Source organism: Phyllobates terribilis, unplaced genomic scaffold (genome assembly GCF_046119375.1).
Source record: "Phyllobates terribilis strain yellow unplaced genomic scaffold, ASM4611937v1 Scaffold_2__4_contigs__length_985480577, whole genome shotgun sequence".
NCBI classification, from domain to species: Eukaryota; Metazoa; Chordata; class Amphibia; order Anura; family Dendrobatidae; genus Phyllobates; species Phyllobates terribilis.
The window spans coordinates 186,270,223-186,292,946 of NW_027362762.1; the positions used below are offsets into that span (position 1 = coordinate 186,270,223).

The 22,724-nt window shown below is 44.2% G+C and overlaps 1 protein-coding gene across 2 annotated transcripts in view; it reads left to right on the forward strand.

The window, feature by feature from the left end:
- The window catches only part of LOC141201287 (retinol dehydrogenase 16-like), a 128,961-nt gene that overhangs the window by 35,194 nt on the left and 71,043 nt on the right, over positions 1-22,724 (forward strand). For both annotated transcript variants that reach the window (XM_073663364.1, XM_073663363.1), the window contains exon 2: positions 11,983-12,307. In XM_073663364.1, coding sequence (XP_073519465.1) covers positions 11,995-12,307 — 313 coding nt within the window. In that variant the 5' untranslated portion in view covers positions 11,983-11,994. The remainder of the gene's footprint in view (positions 1-11,982; positions 12,308-22,724) is intronic.

Below are 22,724 nucleotides of genomic sequence, written 5' to 3' on the forward strand. Positions count from 1 at the left end.
CAATGCTCGAACGCAAGTTTAATAGCCAACAACTCACGATTCCCAACATCATAGTTGAGCTCTGTCTCGGAAAATTTTTTTGAAAAGAAAGCACCGGGATGCACCCCATCCTCTCCCTCCTGGGACAGAACTGCCCCCACGCCTATAGATGAGGCATCCACCTCAACCAAAAATGACTCGGACTCATCCGTCGGGATAAGAACAGGAGCAGAGCTGAACTTCTCCTTGAGATACTTAAAAGCTTCAATAGCCTCAGTGGACCATTGTCTGTATTAGCACCCTTCTTGGTGAGATCAGTAATGGGTTTAGCGATGACAGAGAAATTCTTTATGAATTCCCTGTAATAATTGGCAAACCCCAAAAACCTCTGTACGGACTTCAAACCTTCAGGCCTCGGCCACTCCAGCACAGCCTGAACTTTCACCGGGTCCATCTCAAAACCATCACAAGAGACAAAGTAACCCCAAAAAACTAATTTTATGGACAGCAAACTGACAATTGTCCAATTTAGCAAAGAGTGTGTTATCTCTCAGTATCTGAAGAACTTCGTACACTCTCTGCCAATGAGACTCAAGATCCGATGAATAAATCAAAATATCATCCAGATAAACAATAACACTCCTATCGATCAAGGGTCTCAGAATGTCATTGATGAAATTTTGAAAAAGTGCAGGAGCGTTAGTAAGCCCAAATGGATCACCAAACACTCAAAATGACTTTCCGGGGTGTTAAAAGCTGTCTTCCATTCATCTCCGTCCTTCACCCGCAGCAAAGTATATGCCCCACGAAAGTCAATCTTAGAAAACCATTTAGCTCCGGTCAATTGGTTAAACAAATCCCGAATAAGTGGTAATGGGTAAGGATTGCGCACAGTAATCTTATTAATCTCCCGAAAATCCAGACATGGCCTGAGACCCCCATCCCTCTTTTTGACAAAAAAGAACCCAACCTCCACAGGAGACTTAGAGGGTCTTATGCGACCTGCAGCTAAACTAGTCTGAAGGTATTCTTTCAAAGCCTCCCTCTCGGGAATTGTAAGATTAAACAACCGACTCTTTGGGAGCTTAGCATCAGGGACTAACTCAATAGCGCAATCGTTATCTCTATGAAATGGTAAAGCTTTCGACTCCACCTCCGAAAAAACCCTACAAAATTCCTGAATGGGTTCAGGTAACTCCCCCTTCACAACAGCCGCAATGTGAACATTACAACACTTAGCATAACACCCCTGACCCCAGGATCTTATGGAACCAGACGACCAGTCCAGCAAAGGATTATGCACTTTTAACCAGGGCAACCCCAGGATGACCGGAGAAGGCAATTTAGCAAGTACAAATAAGTCAATCTGCTCCTGATGCTCCATATTCATAGTAAGCGGAAACCCAGTGACCTTTCGAAGAATGCTCCCATGCTCCAGGGAATATAGTGAATGGATCCCTCCGGGGTTTCATCTGAATCACGTCATTCGGAGATTTAGATGGAGACCCCAAAGTAAGTGCTTAGCGTAGAGTGACGGATAAATGTGATCTAAAATGTTATGTAAAATGTTCCCAATAAAAGCTTCACATAAAAGCCCCCACTCAAGTCTGTCATGCGTTAATGGAAATATAGGGGGCTTCCACGTTACGGGTAGTACAAAGGCTCTGGAAAAGCTAAATGGCTCCTCATCCCCCAAAATAAATTCAGCAAAATCTGCGCATCCAAATCTCCCCACCCTTCTGAGCACCGCAGTGTGTCTAAACCACATTTAGTATCCACATGTTTGGCAGGGGTATTATTTCCAAAATGAGGTCACTTGAAGGGGGATTCGAGCATTTAGGAGCTCTGTATATGGAGTCCGCAAAATATTCTAGGAAAATCTGTGCTCCAGGAGGCAAATAGCGCTCCTCCCCTCCCGAGTCTCGCCGTGTGGCCAAGCAGTACTGTACAACGACATATAAGGTGTTGCCACATTCAGCAGAAATTATGGGACAAATTTTGGTGCCATTTTTATCCATTATCCCAGTGTGATAATGTAAAATCTGGGGCTAAAACAAAATTTTTGCGTAAAAATGTAGTTATTTTTTTCCTCACTGCCCAATGGAATAAAATTCTGTGACACACCCGTAGTGTCAGTATGATCACTGCACCCCTGGATGAGTTCATTGAGAGGTGTAGTTTGTAAAATGGGGTCATTTATGGGGGAATCTGCTGTTCTGGCACCTCAGGAGATCTCCTAGTGGGTCATGGCACCCTCAAACCATAACAGTAAAATCTGTACTATAATATGGCGCTCCTTCCTTCCTGACCTTTGCACTGTGCCTCAAAAGTAGTTGCCAATTATATGTAGGGTATTGGCTTACTCAGGAGAAATTGCACAACAAAATGAGGTCAATTTTTGTGTAAATTTATTTTTTTTTTTTCACATCTTTATGTTATAAACTTCTGTGAAGCACCTGGGGGTTCAAAGTGCTCATCACACATCTAGGTAAGTTCATTGAGGGGTCTAGTTTCCAAAATGTGGTCACTTGTTGGGGGTTTCCACTGTTTAGGCACATCAGGGGCTCCCCAAATGCAACATGGCGTCCGCTAATTATTCTAGCAAATTTTGAATTCAAAAAGTCAAAAGGCGCTCCTTCCCTTCCAAACCCTGCCGTGTGCCCAAACAGTAGTTTTCCGCCACATATTTAGTATCCGCATGCTTGGGAGAAATTGTACAATACATGTTGGGGTCCATTTTTATCTTTTACCCTTGTGAAAATAAAAAAAAATTGGTCTAAATTTAATATTTTGTGAAAAAAAGTTACCGTAAAAGTTAATTTTTTTCTTCCTCATTGCTTCAGTTCCTGTGAAGCACCTGAAGGGTTAATAAACTTCTTGGATGTGGTTTTGAGTTCCTTGAGGGGCGGAGTTTTTAGAGTGGTGTCACTTTTGGGTATTTTCTGTCATATAGACCCCTCAAAGTCACTTCCAATGTGATATGGTCCCTAAAAAAAATGGTTTTGTATATTTTGTTGGAAAAATTAGAAATCGCTGGTCAACTTTTAACCCTTATAGCTCCCTAACAAAAAAAATAATTTTGGTTCCAAAATTGTGCTGATGTAAAGTAGACATGTGGGAAATGTTATTTATTAACTATTTTGTGTGACATATTTCTCTGATTTCAGGGCATAACAATTCAAATTTTGAAAATTGCAAAATGTTCAACATTTTCTCCAAATTTCAGTTTTTTTCACAAATAAATGCATGAGTTATCAAAGAAATTTTTACCACTATCATGAAGTACAATATGTCACGAAAAAACTATGTCAGAATCAGGGGGATCCGTTGAAGCGTTCCAGAGTAATTACCTCATAAAGTGACAGTGGTCAGAATTGAAAATATTGGCCCGGTCATTAACCTACAAAGTGGCTCGGTCCTTAAGGGGTTAATGTTGTTGAAAAAAACAGATCACAGACATGACACAAAACTAAAGTAATTTCAAATGGCAACTTTATGGCTTTAAGGCTTTTAACACTAAAAGAAATCAAGATTAAAAATGTGGTACTCAGTAAGGGTAATTTTTTTCAGACCAAGCAGCGGGAAAAAATTATGGAATCACTCAATTCTGATGAAAAAATTATGGAACCACCCTGTAAATTTTCATTTCCAAAACTAACACCTGCATCAAATTAGATCTGCTCGTTAGTCTGCATCTAAAAAGGAGTGATCATACCTTGGAGAGCTGTTGCACCAAGTGGACTGACATGAAGCATGGCTCCAACACGAGAGATGTTAATTGAAACAAAGGAGAGGATTATCAAACTCTTAAAAGAAGGTAGATCATCACGCAATGTTGCAAAAGATGTTGGTTGTTCACAGTCAGCTGTGTCTAAAATCTGGACCAAATACAAATAACATGGGAAGGTTGTTAAAGGCAAACATACTGGTAGACCAAGGAAGACATCAAAGCATCAAGACCAGAAACTTAAAGCAATATGTCTCCAAAACAAATGAGGAATGAATGGGAGGAAACTGGAGTCAATGTCTGTGACCGAACTGTATGAAACCGCCTAAAGGAAATGGGATTTACATACTGAAAAGCTAAACATAAGCCATCATTAACACCTAACAGAAAAAAACAAGGTTACAATGGGCTAAGGAAAAGCAATCATGGACTGTGGATGACTGGATGAAAGACATATTCAGTGATGAATCGCGAATCTGCATTGGGCAAGGTGATGATGCTGGAACTTTTGTTTGGTGCTGTTCCAATGAGATTTATAAAGATGACTGCATGAAGAGAACATGCAAATTTCCACAGTCATTGATGATATGGGGCTGCATGTCAGGTAAAGGCACCAGGGAGATGGCTGTCATTACATCTTCAATAAGTGCCCAAGTTTACATTGATATTTTGGACAGTTTTCTTATCCCATAAATTGAAAGGATGTTTGGGGATGATGAGATCATTTTTCAAGATGATAATGCATCCTGCCATAGAGCAAAAACTGTGAAAACATTCCTTGAAATAAGACACATAAGGTCAATGTCATGGCCTGCAAATAGTCCGGATCTCAATCCAATTGAAAATCTTTGGGGGAAGTTGAAGAAAATGGTCCATGACAAGGCTCTAACCTACAAAGCTGATCTGGCAACAGCAATCAGAGAAAGTTGGAGCCAGATTGATGAAGAGTACTGTTTGTCACTCATTAAGTCCATGCCTCAGATACTGCATTATTAAAGCCAGAGGTGGTGCAACAAAATACTAGTGATGTATTGGAGTGTTCTTTTGTGTGTTTGTTTTTCATGATTCCATAATTTTTTCCTCAGAATTGAGTGATTCCATAATTTGTCCCGTCTGCTTGGTCTGAAAAAAATTACCCTTACTGAGTACCACATTTTTTATCTTGCTTTCTTTTAGTGTTTCTTAAAGCCCTAAAGTTGCCATTTGAAATGACTTTAGTTTTGTGCCATGTCTGTTATCTGCTTTTTTTCAACAACATTAAACAACTGAATGAACATCCTCCGAGCCCGGTGATACCATAATTTTTGCCAGGGGTTGTATATACAGACTGCAGACAGCGCTATATACAGACTGCAGACAACGTTATATACAGAATGCAGACCGCGTTATATACATATCACACTGACAGCATTATATACAGACTACAGACAGCGCTATATACAGAATGCAAACAGCATTAAATACAGACAGCATTGACAGCGCTATATATAGACTGCAGACAGCATTATATACAGATCGCACTGACAGCGCTATATACAGAATGCAGTCAACGTTATATACAGAATGCAGACAGTTTTATATACAGACCGCACTGACAGCGCTATATACAGACCGCACTGACAGCGCTATATACAGACCGCACTTACAGCGCTATATACAGACCGCACTGACAGCGCTATATACAGACCGCACTTACAGCGCAATATACAGACCGCACTGACAGCGCTATATACAGACCGCACTGACAGCGCTATATACAGACTGCAGACAGCGCTATATACAGAATGCAGACAGCGTTACATACAGACTGCGTCATATACAGACAGCACTGACAGCGCTATATTGAGACCGCACTGACAGCGCTATATACAGAATGCAGACAGCGTTACATACAGACTGCGTCATATACAGACAGCACTGACAGCGCTATATTGAGACCGCACTGACAGCGCTATATACAGACCGCACTGACAGCGCTATTCTCCCCTTTACAGGTTTTACCTCTTCTTCTGTGTGCGTACTCTCAATTGCACTCGCGGCCTCAGCTGCGCACACGCTCTGATAAGGGCCTCGGCCGTGCGTACGCTCTGACAAGGGCCGCTTCCTTAGCTAAGTTTGCCCACTGACAAAGACATGAACAGTCTATAATTTTAAGGGTTGGTTGATTTTAACATTGCGAGATAGAACATCCAAAAAAAATCAAGAAAATCACATTGTATAAATTAGATACATTTTTTGCATTTTGCAGTGAGAAATAAGTATTTGATCCCTCTGGCAAACAACACTTAATACTGTGTGGCAAAAGCCTTGTTGGCAGGCACAGCAGTCAGACGTTTTTTGTAGTTGATGATGAGGTTTGCTCACATGTTGGGAGAAATTTTGGTCCACTCCTCTTTGCAGATCATCTCTAAATCATTAAGATTTTGAGGCTTTCGCTTGGCAACTCAGAGCTTCAACTCCCTCCATAAGTTTTCTATGGGATTAAGGTCTGGAGACTGGCTAGGCCACTCCATGACCTTACTGTGCTTCTTTTTGAGTCACTCCTTTGTTGCCTTGGCTGTATGTTTCGGGTCACTGTCTTGCTAGAAGACCCAGCCACTACCCATCTTCAATGATCTTACTGAGGGAAGGAGGTTGTTGGCCAAAATCTAGCGATACATGACCCCATCCATCTTCCCTTTAGTACGGTGCAGTCGTCATGTCCCCTTTGTAGAAAAGCTCCCCCAAAGTATGTTTCGCCCACCATTCTTCACAGTAGGGACGATGTTCTTAGGGTTGTACTAATCCTTCTTCCTCCAAACACGGCGAGTTAAGTTAATGCCAAAGAGCTCAATTTTTGTCTCATCTGACCACAGCATCTTCTCCCAATAACTCAAGGAATCATCCAGGTGTTCATTGGCAAACTTCAGATGGGCCTGAACATGTGCATTCTTGTATTTCTTCCATTTTACTATTGCACCAACAGTTCCTTCTCACCCAGCGTCTTACTTATAGTTTTGTAGCCCATTCCAGCTTTGTGCAGGTCTATGATCTTGTCCCTGACATCCTTAGAAAGCTCTTTGGTCTTGCCCATGTTGTAGAGGTTAGAGTATGATTGATTAATTGAGTCCGTGGACAGGAGTCTTTTATACTGGTGAGTATGTAAGACTGCTGTCTTTAAGGCAGGTAACGAGTTGATTAGGAGCATCTAACTGGTCTGTAGGAGCCAGAACTCATAATGGTTTGTAGGAGAACAAATGCTTACTTTTTTTGCATTTTGCAGTGAGAAATATCTAATTTATACAATGTGATTTTCTAGATTTTTGTTTTTGGGATATTCTATCTGTCAATTATAGACTGTTCATGTCTTTGTCAGTGGGCAAACTTACAAAAACAGCAAGGGATCAAATACTTATTTCCCCCACTGTGTATATGTGTGTGTGTATATGTGTGTGTGTATATATATATACAGTGCCTACAAGTAGTATTCAACCCCCTGCAGATTTAGCTGGTTTGATAAGATGCAAATAAGTTAGAGCCTTCAAACTGCAAACGAGAGTAGGTTTTATGAACAGAAGCATAAATCTTACAAACCAAAAAGTTATGTTGCTCAGTTGAATTTTATTAAATTTTAAACATAAAAGTGTGGGTCAATTATTATACAACCCCTATGTTTAATATTTTGTGGAATAACCCTTGTTTGCAATTACAGCTAATAATCGTCTTTTATAAGACCTGATCAGGCCGGCACAGGTCTGTGGAGTTATCTTGGCCCACTCCTCCATGCAGATCTTCTCCAAGCTATCTAGGTTCTTTGGGTGTCTCATGTGGACTTTATTCTTGAGCTCCTTCCACAAGTTTTCAATTGGGTTAAGGTCAGGAGACTGACTAGGCCACTCCAACACCTTGACTTTTTCCCTCTTGAACCAGGCCTTGGTTTTCTTGACTGTGTGCTTTGGGTCGTTGTCTTGTTGGAAGATGAAATTACGACCCATCTTAAGATCCTTGATGGAGGAGCGGAGGTTCTTGGCCAAAATCTCCAGGTAGGCCGTGCTATCCATCTTCCCATGGATGCGGACCAGATGGCCAGGCCCCTTGGCTGAGAAACAGCCCCACAGCATGATGCTGCCACCACCATGCTTGACTGTAGGGATGGTATTCTTGGGGTCGTATGCAGTGCCATCCAGTCTCCAAACGTCATGTGTGTGGTTGGCACCAAAGATCTCGATCTTGGTCTCATTAGACCATAGAACCTTGAACCAGTCTGTCTCAGAGTCCTCCAAGTGATCATGAGCAAACTGTAGACGAGCCTTGACATGACGCTTTGAAAGTAAAGGTACCATACAGGCTCGTCTGGAACGGAGACCATTGCGGTGGAGTACGTTACTTATGGTATTGACTGAAACCAATGTCCCCACTGCCATGAGATCTTCCCGGAGCTCCTTCCTTGTTGTCCTTGGGTTAGCCTTGACTCTTCGGACAAGCCTGGCCTCGGCACGGGAGGACACTTTCAAAGGCTGTCCAGGCCGTGGAAGGCTAACAGTAGTTCCATAAGCCTTCCACTTACGGATGATGCTCCCAACAGTGGAGACAGGTAGGCCCAACTCCTTGGAAAGGGTTTTGTACCCCTTGCCAGCCTTGTGACCCTCCACGATCTTGTCTCTGATGGCCTTGGAATGCTCCTTTGTCTTTCCCATGTTGACCATGTCTGAGTGCTGTTCACAAGTTTGGGGAGGGTCTTAAATAGTCAGAAAAGGCTGCCAAAAGAGATCTTTAATCCACACATGTGAAGCTCATTATTCTTGGTGCCTGAACTACTTCTTAATACTTTAGGGGGACCAAACAGAATTCTTGTGGTTTGAGGGGTTGAATAATAAATGACACTCTGAATTAACTTTTAACATTTAAAAAAAAAAAAAAAAAAAAATTTGCTGCAGTGCATTTCCCACTTCCAGGCTGATCTACAGTACAAATGTCACAATGCCAAGTTAATTCCGCTTGTGTCAACCAGCTAAATCTGCAGGGGGTTGAATACTACTTGTAGGCACTGTATATATCTATCTATCTATCTATCTATCTATCTATCTATCTATATATATATATATATATATATATATATGTGTGTATATGTATATATATGTGTATGTAGAGTAGCATCCCCTTCAGCTTGCATCTTTTGAGGTACTCTATTGTGCATTTTGATGTGAGTTTAGTATCATTATCCATTTGTAGAAGTCATCTTTTAAACTTCAGCTTTTTTTTACAGATGGTGTAATGTTTACTTCAAGAATTTGTTGAAATTTAATTGATTCCATTCTTTCCTCTACTCGTGAAATGTTCCTTGTGCCATTAGCTGCAACACAACCCCAAAACATGATTGTTCCACCCCCATGCTTAATGGTATGGTTGGAGAGATGTTATTTTCCTGAATTTTTTTGCCCTTTTTTTCTCCACACATACCTTTGATCATTGTGGCCAAATAGTTCTATTTTAACCTCATCAGCCCACAGGACTTGTTTCCAAAATGCATCAGGCTTGTTTAGATGTTCTTTTGCATACTTCTGATGCTGAATTTTATGGTGAGGACACAACAGAGGTTTTCTTCTGATGACTCTCTTGTGCAGGTGTCTCTGAACAGTAAAGCAATGTACCACAACTCCAGAGTTTGCTAAATATTTCAGAAGGTCTTTAGAATTCAAGCGGAGGTTCAGATTTGTCTCTCTAGCAATACTATGAGCAGCTCTCACTAAAATTTCGCTTGGTCTTCCAGACCTTATGTTGACCTCCATTGTTCCTGTTAACTGCCTTTTTTGAATATCATTTTGAACTGAGGAAAGGGCAACTTAAAAACGCTTTGCTATCTTCTGGTAGCCTTCACCTGCTTTGTGGGCCTCCACCATTTTCATTTTCAGAGTGCTAGGCAGCTGCTTAGAAGAACCCATGGCTGCTGTTTTTTGGCACAAGGCAAGAAGAGTCTGGCTTTTTATAAAGCTGGGAAATTTGCATCACCTGGCCTTTCCTAATGATGATAGTGAACAAGCCATAACCCGAACAGGCTAATTTTTGAAATCTTGGTCAAAGGTATCTGAGCACACAAATCTCCAAGGGTGTCCAAATTTTTTCATCGGCCCATTTCCCTTTTTGTAATTTTGAAAATGAAAAAGCTGACAATATATTTTTTTGGTCTAAAATATAAAGGAAATGTGTCATCTTTAACTTTAGGTCTTTTAGAGATCATTTTTTTTCTTCAACTCGCTGAACTTTTCACAATAACAGTAATTTTGAACAAAGGTGTCCAAACTTTTACATGCCACTGGATATCTACTTACCTTACTATGGGAGATACTTGTGACATGCAGAAGTAGTGCTGTTGCTTTAAAAGCATTCAGCTACTATTAGAAGTAACACAAGCACAGGAGACAGGAAGTGTTGTGCTCCAGAAGCATCCAGCAACTAGAGGGGTTAGCACAGTCACAGGAGAAGGGGAGTGTTTTAGCAGAGCCCCAGGGGGATTGTGGGGAAGTTATTTACTGTTTGGCCAGAGCCGAAGAGGAAGGTGGCTCATGATCTGTATCTCACAGAAGGGAAGGGAACAGAATTCAGGTCAGGAGGGAAGCTAAACAAAGGTCAGTTATACTCCCTGAGCTAACAGTGTGGAGGATTATCAGCCAGGAAGATAAGGACTGGAAGAAAGCCTGTCATAGAGGTCATCTCCCTCATCACCCCCCCCTCCATCTTCATGCAGGATAAAGAATGCTGTGTACAATTGAGTCCTTGTGAAGGAAAAACCTGTGGTTGTGTATGCATTAAAACTGTGCTGTACTGTGCTGCAGGATAAAGGACTGTGTACTGCTGTGCTGCAAAGGAGATTGAACTGTTATTACAGGAGCCTGTTGCTCAGAGACATTTACATTGCACTGGTCGTGCCTCATTAAATGTTGTTGTTCTACCGTTTATGAGGCCTCTTGTCAAATGTGTCTGGTCAGCAATTGAATCTGTCCTGTGCCTGAGAGAATCTGCAGCCTATGGTCGTCCGGAATAGCGGTTCCCCCAGGATTCCAACAAATTTATGTAACCGGTCTCGCCCCTATCTGAACTTAGGCGGCGTGCATGTAACATATTTCTCATATATAATTTGTTGTCCTATTAACCCTTTCTCAGGTTTGTATTTATAAATTGATCTCATACACTTTCCTCTGTGAGCTATATTTTCATTTTCTTACTAGATACTATTTACTATTTTACAATTTGAAAACTATGCTCGAGTCGCCAAGGCTGCATGACTCGTGGCTGTTAGACAGCCACGACACATGCAGGGATTGCCTGTTTGTTAGGCAATCAAGTTCGGGTCAAGAGATCTGTGGCCAGTTTGTGCAGTCCGGTCTGTACTTGGACTGGAAATCATGGCTATGTGAATACAGCCTTAGAATAGCAGTTTGCGCCTCTTCGCATTCGCTTCATTCTGTTAGGAGGTGCTGAACAGATTATCTTTTTTGTAGCGAACAATTGAAGACCTCGATAGTTGTCTGAGCAACCCTCCCATCAGTCTGAGCTCAGAAGTCAGGTTTTTACATATGAGTTCTATTCATATTTTCTACGGTAATAACTTGTACCTATTATAGTTTACGAGACTGTTGTCTTCACAACCTTATGATGCACTGTAAGCTCCTTCCTGGACGCTTCCGAAAGTCCTGACCTTTAGTCAAAAGGCTGAAGATGTGGCGCTAATGATGGAAAAAACAGGACCAGACTGTGAGGTGAGTATTTGTTAAATATAAAAACTAATACCTCTACGGCCATTCGCTGCATGCCGTATCTGTCTGCCTTTGTGTGCCCCATCTACAAGACTTCTGGCCGCTTCCAAGCCCCGGAGGTCACTGCGCATCATAAGGTTGTGACGTCAATGTTGTGACTTTACGAAGTGCAGTGACCTTTTGTGATTGGACACAGCCGGAAGTTGAGGAACGGGAGACTAGCAGCGGAGCGGGCGGTGCGGTTTGCAGTGAGGTATTAGATTTATTTTTTTCCAGCCCTGTTCCAACTTAAATATCTATCTGGGTTACAAACAAATCTACTGAACGTATGTAATTTGTAACCTGGAGACTGCCTGTACTGCAGTCATAGTAACTTGCACATGTTAATACTTGCTTAATTCTATTACTCAAATTTGTATTCTTGTACTCCCCTTTAAGTGCTGTATCAAAAAAAGGCAAAATGTGTTTATTTGCATAGTTCATTCATATATTGTTTTATATACAAGTGCAACTCTGTTTTAATCCCGCTTTGTATTGCCATAGGACCTCGTCACTATGTGGCTCCTTCTGTTGGTGCCCCTGAGTCTGATCTTCCTATACAGACGATACAGATATGGTCTGATCCTGGAGAATCTCACAGACAAATATGTTTTCATCACCGGATGTGATTCTGGATTTGGAAATCTGCTGGCAAAACAGCTGGACAAGCGTGGAATGAAGGTTTTGGCAGCTTGTCTGACTGATAAGGGGGTAGAGGAGCTAAAGAAGGAGACATCAACCAGATTGCAGACAATACTTTTAGATGTCACCGACAGCCAGAGTGTCAGCGCTGCAGCAGAGTGGGTCAGTGGTATCGTCCAAGATAAAGGTGGGTTACATGAATAGACAGACAGCAGCTTTTTACATTTCACCAGAAAAAAACACAAAATTTGAGCTTGGTATAAGTTGGTATACATGCAGCATATAAATGCATGTTTCACTATGGCCATAGATCAGAAAAACCTACAAGAAGCAAAATGAACATAAACCCTGCTGTAAATAAATAAAAAGCAAATGCATTTAAATAAAATAGGGTTCTTAGAAACACTGTTTTTGATCAAAAATAGCATAAAAGCTATCCCACCAACGACAAGGTGAACCCATTCCGGATAGAACCTACTCTGTCTAATATTAAAAACCTTACCATGTGTGAAAGTTGACCTCTGTGTGAATAAGGGCAGACAAAGGCCCGGGTCCCAAACTGTGAACACCAGCCAAGGGAAGCTTTTAATTGTATAAACCAGCTCTAGGAAGCTTCCCTTGGTTGGTGTTCACAGTCTGGGACCCGGGTCTTTGTCTGCCCTCATTTTTTTGGTGGATGAACTTCACCTTTATGCACAGTAAAACAAATATTTTTTTGCTGTAGCTAGCCAGAGTCCACCAAAGATTTTTTTGTGTCGCAGACGTGTTACAGCCACCTAGTGCTTTTAGTGGCGGTGAAATTCAGCTGTATTCATAGCTTGTGCAGAGTCAAAAAAATCAGTTTTTTTTTGCTATTGCTAACATTATACAGCAGCCTAGAGCTGAGTTTGAAATAGTTTGGAGAATATCTCCTATGTTATACAGGCCTCATCCACAGTAAAAAAAATACTTTGTTTGGTTCCTAACGTTATACAGCAGGGACATCTCAGTTTGAAATAGTTTGGAGAATATCTATGTTATACAGGCGTCATCCCCAGTAAAAAAAAATACTTTGTTCGGTTTTTAACACTATACTGCAGGAATATCTCAGTTTTAAATAGTTTGGAGAAAATCTCCTGTTATATTGGTGTCATCCTCAGTAAAAAAAAACTTTGTTCGGTTAGTAACATTATACGGCAAGCCATATCTTGCCTTGTCCTTTAGTGCCGCTGAAATTCAGGTGTGTGCAGTGCTGTTGCAGAGGAAAAAATCTATTTTTGTTTTGCTAATAGCGTGCTCCTACTACAGTATCTGAGCATGAGTGGGAAAAAGAGAGGTCGTGGTAGAAGGGGGAATAGGCTTGGTGTTTAAGGTATACTTGGGGTAGGTGGTATTTTTTGTGAAAGAACTAGTGAACCAACACCGTCATGTCCTATCCAAAGACAACTGACAACTTCTGTTACTGGACGGGCTACTCCACTCCCTTTCTTTGGCAGCCGCACTGCGATACGCCTTGTTGATAAGGGCCCGAAAGAGCAGGTGCTCCAGTGGATGGCAAACGCTGCTTCAAGTGGCCTCTCCTCTTCTTCCTCCACCTCAACATCACACACAGTACAGTCCACAGAGGTGTCACCTCAATTACCCTTGCTTCCCCCCATGTCACAACTGTCCAAGCACCCAACTGACTTTAGTGAATCACAGATGGGCTAGTCTGTAGAACTGTTCACCCGTTCTATACCATGGGCATCAGAAGTGTACTCCAAACATTCACAGAGTCAAGAAGAGGAGGAAAGCATCTGCACCGATGCCCAACATTTTTTACGTTGGATTCGGGGCAGGACAGAGTAGGATCCGAGCAGGTTCCTGACCCTTGTCACCAGACGTTAACCACTGGGGAGGGAGGTGATCCTGATTAGACTCAGATACCTGAGGCTCATGCCCATTTTTTTCTGTGCTGTCAGGGCAACAAGAGGAGAAGGGTCACTCTGAGGGCGAGGAATGGGATAATATATTGAATGATGACGAGGTTGAAGATCATACTTGGTGTGAACTCAGTCATGCAGCCGAGTATTTAATCTGAGGAGGTGGAGGAGGAAGACGAGAAGGTTTCCTTCCGCCCTACGGTGAAGACACAGAGTGATGCAAGTACGAGGAGCATTGCATCCTTAGCCACAACTGTGGCTGTGGCCAGCAGCGGTCGTGGGTATGCAGCTCGCAGGGGTGGCAAGGGTTGCCTAGCCTGGGCCTTTTTTGAGACCGCAAAGGATGAGCCAACTCACATTATCTGCACACTTTGCAAGAAAAAACTCAGTAGAGGGAAAAACTGCAATAATGTAACTACTGCATGCATGAACCTTGTGTTGCGCTGGGAATCTCACTGCGATAAAATTCTGACCAGCGGACCTCAACAACCATCAGCTGTCCCATCAACCGCATCCGCTGCTTCTTCCTCCTCCTCTGTTACCGTGCCAAGCATTGGCATGCAGGTCTACCACCACAAAACTTCTGGTTCTCTACCTGCTCTAGTCAGGCTGAGTGAGAGCCCGTCAGCTGTAACGGAAGTGGACATGCCTACTGTGTTTGTTTCACAGAGCACATCACACATTTCTTAATCCACCGTAACATCTGCACCTCACTCACAGTCCAGCAGTTTGTCCGTTTCATCGTACTCCGCCCTCTCTCAGCACTGCAGCCAGCCCTTGGTCCTGCAGTTATGGTCAAGTACAAGACTGTTTCATCCTACACATGACAAAGCTAAAAGTTTGAACTCCACCATCTGAAATCTGTTGGCCACAGAAATGCTGCCTTTCCGCCTGGTAGATACAGATGATTTGCGAAAGCTGATGGCCTTTGCAGTCCCCCAGTACCAGCTGCCTAGTCGCCATTACTTCTCTAAGAAAGCTGTTCCTGCGCTACACCAGCATGTCGCAGAAAACATCACCTGTTCCTTGACTAAATCTATATCTGCCAGGGTGCATTTCACCACAGACACCAGGACGAGCAAGCATGGCCAAGGGCGTTACATCTTGCTGACTGGGCACTGGGTGACTCTGGTGGCTGTGGAGACAGACGGGGAAGGGGCTGCTCCACAAATCTTGGAATCACTAAGGTCTTGCAGAAGAAACCTGTGTATTTCACACTTCCTCCACTGCTTCTGCATCCTCCACCTCCTCTAGGGCCTCCACCTGTGCAATCAACCTCTGACTTAACGAGGCACGTGTTCCAACAGTGCAGAGCGAATTCCCACCACCCAACATATGAGTGCCTTCTTGCTGCACTTCCTGCAACATGATCCCCGTATAGTTAGGATTCAAAATAATGCTGACTACTGGGTTGTCACTCTGTTAGATCCATGTTATAAGAGTTAATTTTGCCTGATTCTTCCCGCCCTGGAAAGGGACACCCTAATGTTGGAGTATCGAAACAAGCTTTTAAGCAACCTTAATAGAGCTTTTCCCCAAGATAGGAGAGAGGAACACAGTGTGCATCGCAGCTGTAGTCTTTCAGCCTCCAGCACGTCAGTTCGGCAACGCCAAAACATTAGCAGCAGCAGAAAAAGTCGCAGAAGCAATTTCTGTGAGTCCTTTCACACATTTTTAGACCAGTTCGTGCACCAGCACAACAGAGTACAAGTCTGACACGTGGAGAACGACTGGAGAGGATGGTGGAGGACTATCTAGAGCTCAATACGAATACCATCAGTGAGGATTCTGACCTTTTTTACATTTTGGTCTTCAAAAATGGATGAATGACCTGAGCTCGCCTGTCACGCCCTGGAGGTTTTATCATGCCCGGCAGTCAGCATTCTCTCAGAACTTGTGTTTAGCGCAGCTGGAGGTGTCCTGATGGATAAGAGCACCAGGCTGTCCCATGAAAGTGTTGACCGCCTAACTTTCATCAAGATGAACAAGTCATGGATCTCAAAGGACTTTTGCAGGTTTTAGGCCCTAATTTTTGGAAATGTGGGGAACCCTGATTGGGTCTCCATCTATTGCGTTGGCTGTAGTGGAAGAGGTGTCGTTCCTAATTGTACAATTTCTACAGTACTGAAATTGATGCCACTTCTGTGGTATTAGGCCCTAATTTAGAGAAATGTGAACACTCCTGATTGGGTCTCCATGTGTTGACTTGGCTGCAGTGGAAGATGGTTTGGTCTCCTTTATAATAGTTATACTCTAGGGAAAATAATTTTTTGGTGCAGGTATTGTTCTCCACACTGGGGTACACAGACCTGATAAACTCAACATGGGTATATAAAGCAGACTGCATCTCAGCTTAAAACTGTTTGGGGCAGATACTCTTCTCCACACAGGGGGAAAAAAAAAGGTTAGGTCCGAGCAGCTTCCTGACCCTCGACTTTACTGTGCTGTCAGGGCAAGAAGAAGAGGAGAGTGACTCTGAGGGCGAGGAATGGGATATCACATTGGATGATGGGTAGGTTGCACATCCAACTTGGTGTGAACCCAGAGGCACGCATCTGAATAGCTCATCTGAAGAGGTGGAGGAGGAAGACTAGGAGGTTACATTACGTCCTATGGCGCAGACAAGGAGTGATGCAAGCACAAGGAGCATAACATCCTTAGCCACAACCGTGGCAGTGACCAGCAGCGGTCGCTGGTCTGCAGCTCGCAGGGGCGGCAAGGGCTACCTAGCCTGGACCTTTTTTGAGACAGCAAAGGATGAGCCAACTCACGTTATCTGAAAACTTTGCAATAAAAAGCACGGTAGAAGGAAAAAGTGCAATAATTTTACTACTACATGCATGAACCTTCACATGCGCAATCAATATGCGTTACTCTGGCAATCTCACTGCGATAAAATGCGGACCAGCGGACCTCAGCAAACATCAGCGGCCCCATCAACCTCATCCGCTGCTTCTTCCTCCTCCTCTGTTACCATGGCAAGTATTGCCATGCAGGTCTCCCACTGTAGAACCTCTTCCTCTCTACCTGCTCCAGTCAGGCTGAGTGAAAGCCCGTCAGCTGTAACGGAGCGGACATTCATGCTGTGTTTGTTTCACCGAGCACACCACACATTTTTCAATCCACAGTAACATGTCCCCCTGCGCCTCACTCACAGTCCAGCAGTTTGTCCGTTTCACCGTACTCCGCCCTCTCTCAGCACCGCAGCCAGCCCTCGGTCCCGCATTTGTGGTCACATAAAAAATTGTTTTCTCCCACACATGACAAAGCTAAGATGTGGAAATCCACCATCTCTGATCTGTTGGCCATGGAAATGGTGGTGTCAGGCCCTAATTTTTTGATTTGCGAACACTCCTGTATGGTTGCTTTTTTACTGAGGAGGGAACCGGAGAATCTGAAGGAAACCCCCGCAAACACAGGGAGAACATACAAGCTACTTGCAGATGTTGTCCTCTATCTTCATAAAGGAGTTAGCTTGTTGTCAAGGAGACCTACCACCGCTGTTGTCAACCTTGTGAACATTGTGTTGAAGCTTGCAAGGTGTTACGGGTTTACCGTGACAGAGAGGAGCCAGAAGACCGCAGCGTCTGATTCCTCCCACTCCTGCAGTCATTAAAAAGAAGCCTTATGCCTTCATATTAATTGGTGCATGGGTTAATCTGCTCAGTTGTGAACTCCTGCAAGTTTAAAGTGATTTAGGCTCTCGACAGATTTGTCCCGTGCATCTCCCCTACTGTCATAACGCTGTACCCCAACACATCAGACTGTCGCCTACCGTGGAAACCTTGAAAAGGAAGCTGAAGACCCACTTCTTGTGACAACCGTACAATCTGCGGGAACCCTCTCTCCTGTATACCGTTGCACAACTTGCTGTACCCTGACCGACTGTATCCTCACCCATCCTCTGTAGATTGTTTGTGCACCCTGGCGGGCAGGGTCCTCTCTCCTGTTGTACCAGTCGGTGACCCCTTTTGACATGTAATAATAATTATGTAACATCCCTGGCGGCGTGCTGGCATGGCTTACCACCTCCCACCATGCAAGGCCGCCATCTTACCTATCAGTCCAGGCTGCACACTTTGCTCCAGTACCTGCTGTGTGCATGTCTCTTGTCTGATTGCTTAGGGCGGCGATGCGGTTACTGCCTGATTCTTATAGTTACTGTGTGCGCACTCCTAATGCATCCCCAGCCTATTGCTGTGAGTCACTGGATACTTAAACCCCCTCCGCCCAGTAGGAGGTGCCTAAGCAACACTTTCTTTCAGTGTGTTCTGTGCAACTGAGTTGCCAGGTCCTGTCCTGTATCTTGTCTGTTTCCGCCACCCTGGGGGCTGAATACCCAGGCATGTTACCTGTATCTGTGACTTCTAGTCTGTTCCGCCACCCTGGGGGCTGTATACCCAGGCCCGTTATCTGTGACTTCTAGTCTGTTCCGCCACCCTGGGGGCTGTATACCCAGGCCCATTATCTGTATCTGTGACTTCTAGTCTGTTTCCGCCACCCTGGGGGCTGAGTTCCCAGGCTCGTTCCTGTATCTTGTTCCGGGTTCAGTTCCTGTCTGAACTGTGTCCTAGCCCGTTACCTGTTTGTCTCTATGTCCGTACCGGCCCTTTTCCTGCAGTGTCTGAACCTGCACCTAACTCCAACTCGTTGTCTCTGTACTTCTGTTTGTGAGTTTGGTGTCCACTCGCTACTTCATTGTAAGTACCTTGTGTGTATCTGGTTCTGCTTGTCCTGTTTCCCTGCCTCTGTATCTACCTCCTGTGTTCTAACTATCTTCCTGTATTTTCCAGTCTGTTCAATGTGAACAGAGCCCTGTCCTGTCTGCCTGCACCTCCTGCTCTGCTCGTCCACCGCACCTGCGGTTTCACTCTGCTCTGCTTGTCCACCGCACCTGCGGTTTCACTCTGCTCTGCTTTTTCACCGCACCTGCGGTTTCGCTCAGCTCTGCTTGTCCACCGCACCTCCGGTTTTGCTCTGCTCTGCTTGTCCACCGCACCTGCGGCTTCGCTCTGCTCTGCTTGTCCACTGCACCTGCGGTTTCGCTCTCCTCTGCTTGTTCACTGCACCTGCGATTTCGCTCTGCTCTGCTTGTCCACCGCACCTGTGGTTTCGCTCTGCTCTGCTTGTCCACCGCACCTGCGGTTTTTCTCTGCTCTGCTTGTCCACCGCACCTGCGGTTTCGCTCTGCTCGGCTTATCCACCGCACCTGCGGTTTCTCTCTGCTCTGCTTGTCCACCGCACCTGCGGTTTCGCTCTGCTCTGTTCCGCTTGTCCTCCACGCCTGCGGTTCTGCTCTGCTAGTCCACCGCACCCGCGGCTCTGTTCCTGTATCCCAGTCTGTACTGGTCCCTATAAAGCCTGCGTTCCTACCTGCCAGTATCTGCCAGTCTGCATACCAGCCGTGCCTGCCAGTACCTGCCTGTCTGCATACCAGCCATGCCTGCCAGTACCCACCTGTCTGCATACCAGCTGTGCCTGCCCATTCCTGCATTCCCCTGTGTGGGTCAACAACTGTGACCGGGGTCTGACCTGGAGTAGCACCTGGTCCCTCTGCTCGGTTCCTCCCTGGTTCACAGAGTTGACTGAGCCGCCGTGCGACCTTGGTCGGACCGAGTTGATACTTAGTCATGCCCCTCCAGGCACTCCTCGGTTCATGGTCCAGTGGGATCACTAACCACGCTCACGCCAGTCAGTCCGGGCGTGTGCGTAACAAATTATAGTACTTGTACTTTGGATCAATTGATGGTACTTTCCAGGTGTCAACCCCTAATTTGATGTGTTTTGGCTGCTTTTGGGCCGGTTTTAAGGTGTTGCGTATGCATCTTTTTTTGGCCATTGAATCCTATGTCATTCGGTAACGTTTGACGAACATTCAACGAATAAATCGGCGAATATGGCAAATTTGGCGATTGTAATCCGAATCGAATATTGAAACAGTCACTCATCTCTAGTTGTGGCTGGAGGCAGTGGTGGATGGTTAATCATTATTTACTGTTTTCTGACAGTTTTTGGCTCTCCAAGAACATCCCTACTAAAAAGTTATTTATTGTAATGTTTGTATTAATAAAAGACCGATTTGTCCAGTTTATCCAAAGGTGTTATGAGTGTTCATTTGTGGAAACGGGGAGGGGGTTCCGTGGGAGCGAGGTGGTGATGTAAAATGTAGGGATGAATATAAAGGAGACAATTGGAGGAAAGCATCTACAATACTGCAAACAAACAAAGCAGCATACTGTAACGTTAAGTATGCGAACATGAAATATATGAAATTTGAATAGCATTATTGCTGTAGAAAATAGAAATAAATGAGAAATCTTAGCATATAAATTGGCCAATTTATGTGTACCTGGTAGCCACGTTAAGGCGATTCTCAAAATACCAGGACCATATGAATGTGAACTCCTCTTTAAGAGACATATGTCTGCTTGTGTGTGGGATAATAAGATCTTGCTGCAATTAAAACCGCTTGTGGCATAGAGGCAGAGTGCTCAGTCAAAGTGTTAAACGCACGCCGCCAGGTTCAGATAGGGGCAAGACAGGTTACACAAATTCTTTGGAATCCTAGGGGAACCGTTACTCAGGGCGACCATAGACCATGTGCTGCAGCTTCTCTCAGACACACAGGGGTATTGACCCTGAGGCACAGACACTTGCTGACCAGAGACACTTGACAAGAGTCCTCATAAACTGTAGAACAGTAGCATTTAATAAGAAGTCGCACAACCAGTGCAAGTTAAGTCCTATGAGCAACAGGCTCCAGTGACAAACAGTACAGCAGTTCGCAGTCTTCCAAGTAGTACCAGACAGCACAGTTCTAATGCAAAAGCACATTAATGAACACAATATTCTTTACAGCACAGTAAGAGGAGGAGGGGGGGAGGGTTTGCTGAGGGAGATGATCCCTGTGACACCATTTCTTACAGTCCTTATCTTTCTGCTTGACAATACTCTGCACTGCTAGTTCAGAACTCTACCTGACCTGTGTTTAGCTTCATTCCTGACTTGAATCCTTTTCACTTGCAGGGGCACTTCTATCACATGCAGAACACACACACCACTTTTCTCTTCGGTTCCAGCCAGACAGTTAACAACTTCACCACAGTCCCCCTGGGCTGTGTTAAAACACTCCCCTTCTCCTGTAACTGTGTTAACCCCTCTAGTTGCTGGATGCTTCTGGAGCACAACACTTCCTGTGTGATGTCTCATGTGGTTGTCTTACTTCTAATAGTTGCTGAATGCTTTTAAAGCAACAGCACTACTTCTGCATGTCTCACTCTGCAACAGTACTACTTCTACATGTCACACTCTTCCCTTTTTTTGCATGTCGTCCTCGACATTCGTCTTAATTGGTCAATCTGACCAATTCTGAGACAGTGGTGAAAATTGGAAAACTTTATATACAAACTAGCATTGTGAAATTGGTATAACATTCATAAAAATTGATAACAACCTAATCTTACGACCTTTTTCTTGTAGGATGCCTGTAAGAAATAAATAATTAACACAATTAAAACAATCAGCATCTCTTCAGCTGGAGCTTCTCATACGTCTTCAACCAGCTCTCTCTCTCTATCTATTCTTTAACAGTTCTTTGTTTCTACAAAGTCTTTTAAGGAAAATCAAAGCATGAAAACAAGTCTTTCCAGTAGGCAACATCTTCCATACTGCCTCTTGGTGGTGAATACCACTCAAGTGGGCTTACCTGGTTCACAGGCAGAGATATCTCTTTCCAGTCGACAGTCCTTGGTACTTGACTCAGTCCACTAAATGTCTCATGCGTCAGCATCACGGGCCTCCTCACTTCTCGAGTCGACATCCTCCTGGTGGGTTGTTCCTCAGATACCACAGGTTCTTCGGTCACAGAAGTTTCTTCCACCGCACTCCTTTCCCGTGCTTCCTCAGATGCTCTTGGAGCTGCCTCTGTAAGTTCATGTACTTCTCCTGAGTTGCCTGTAAACGCACGGTCTGGTAATTCCGCTCCTCCTGAGTGTTGATCGGTCTCTTCAAGGACTGGTGATCGATAATCAGATCTGAATTGGACTTTATCTGTACTCCTTGGCATGAACTCTGGAGCCTCAGGACTTAGTTCACTCTCCTGAGGATGGTACATCCCTCTCCTTGCCGGTCCGAGAAATACAACGGTGTGTTCTTCTCCATCGGAACTTTCAAGGTCACTATCCACCTCCGGAGCTTCAGTCTGTGGTGGTCCCTTAGTCGATCTCGGACAATGTTGGTCTACTTTTGGGAAGTCTTGTTGTGGTGGGAGATAATCACAGGGTAGTAGTAAATTTCGATGGACTATTTTTTTGTTTTCTTGTCTCCCGTTTCCAATCGGACTTGATACAGTGGGCTGTCATCAGCTTTCCTCCTTATGACCACATACACCTTGTCTTCCCAGTACGAACGAAGTTTTCCTGGACTGCCTATCTCACGTACATTCTTGATTAGCACCAGGCTTCCCGGTGCCAATTCTGCTCCATAACATTTTCGATCATAGTACTCCTTACTCTTGCTCTGTCCTTGCGTAACCACTTTGGATGCTATGTTGTATGCCTCCGCCATCCGTTCCTAGCATTTCTGAACGTACTCCGGATACTTGCTGGTAGATTCAACTGTGCACACGCCGCTGCCATTTTGCTGGAGCAAGATTTGGAGCAAAAAAAATCTGCCTCCAGGAAAATGGCCACAGCATGTGCACAG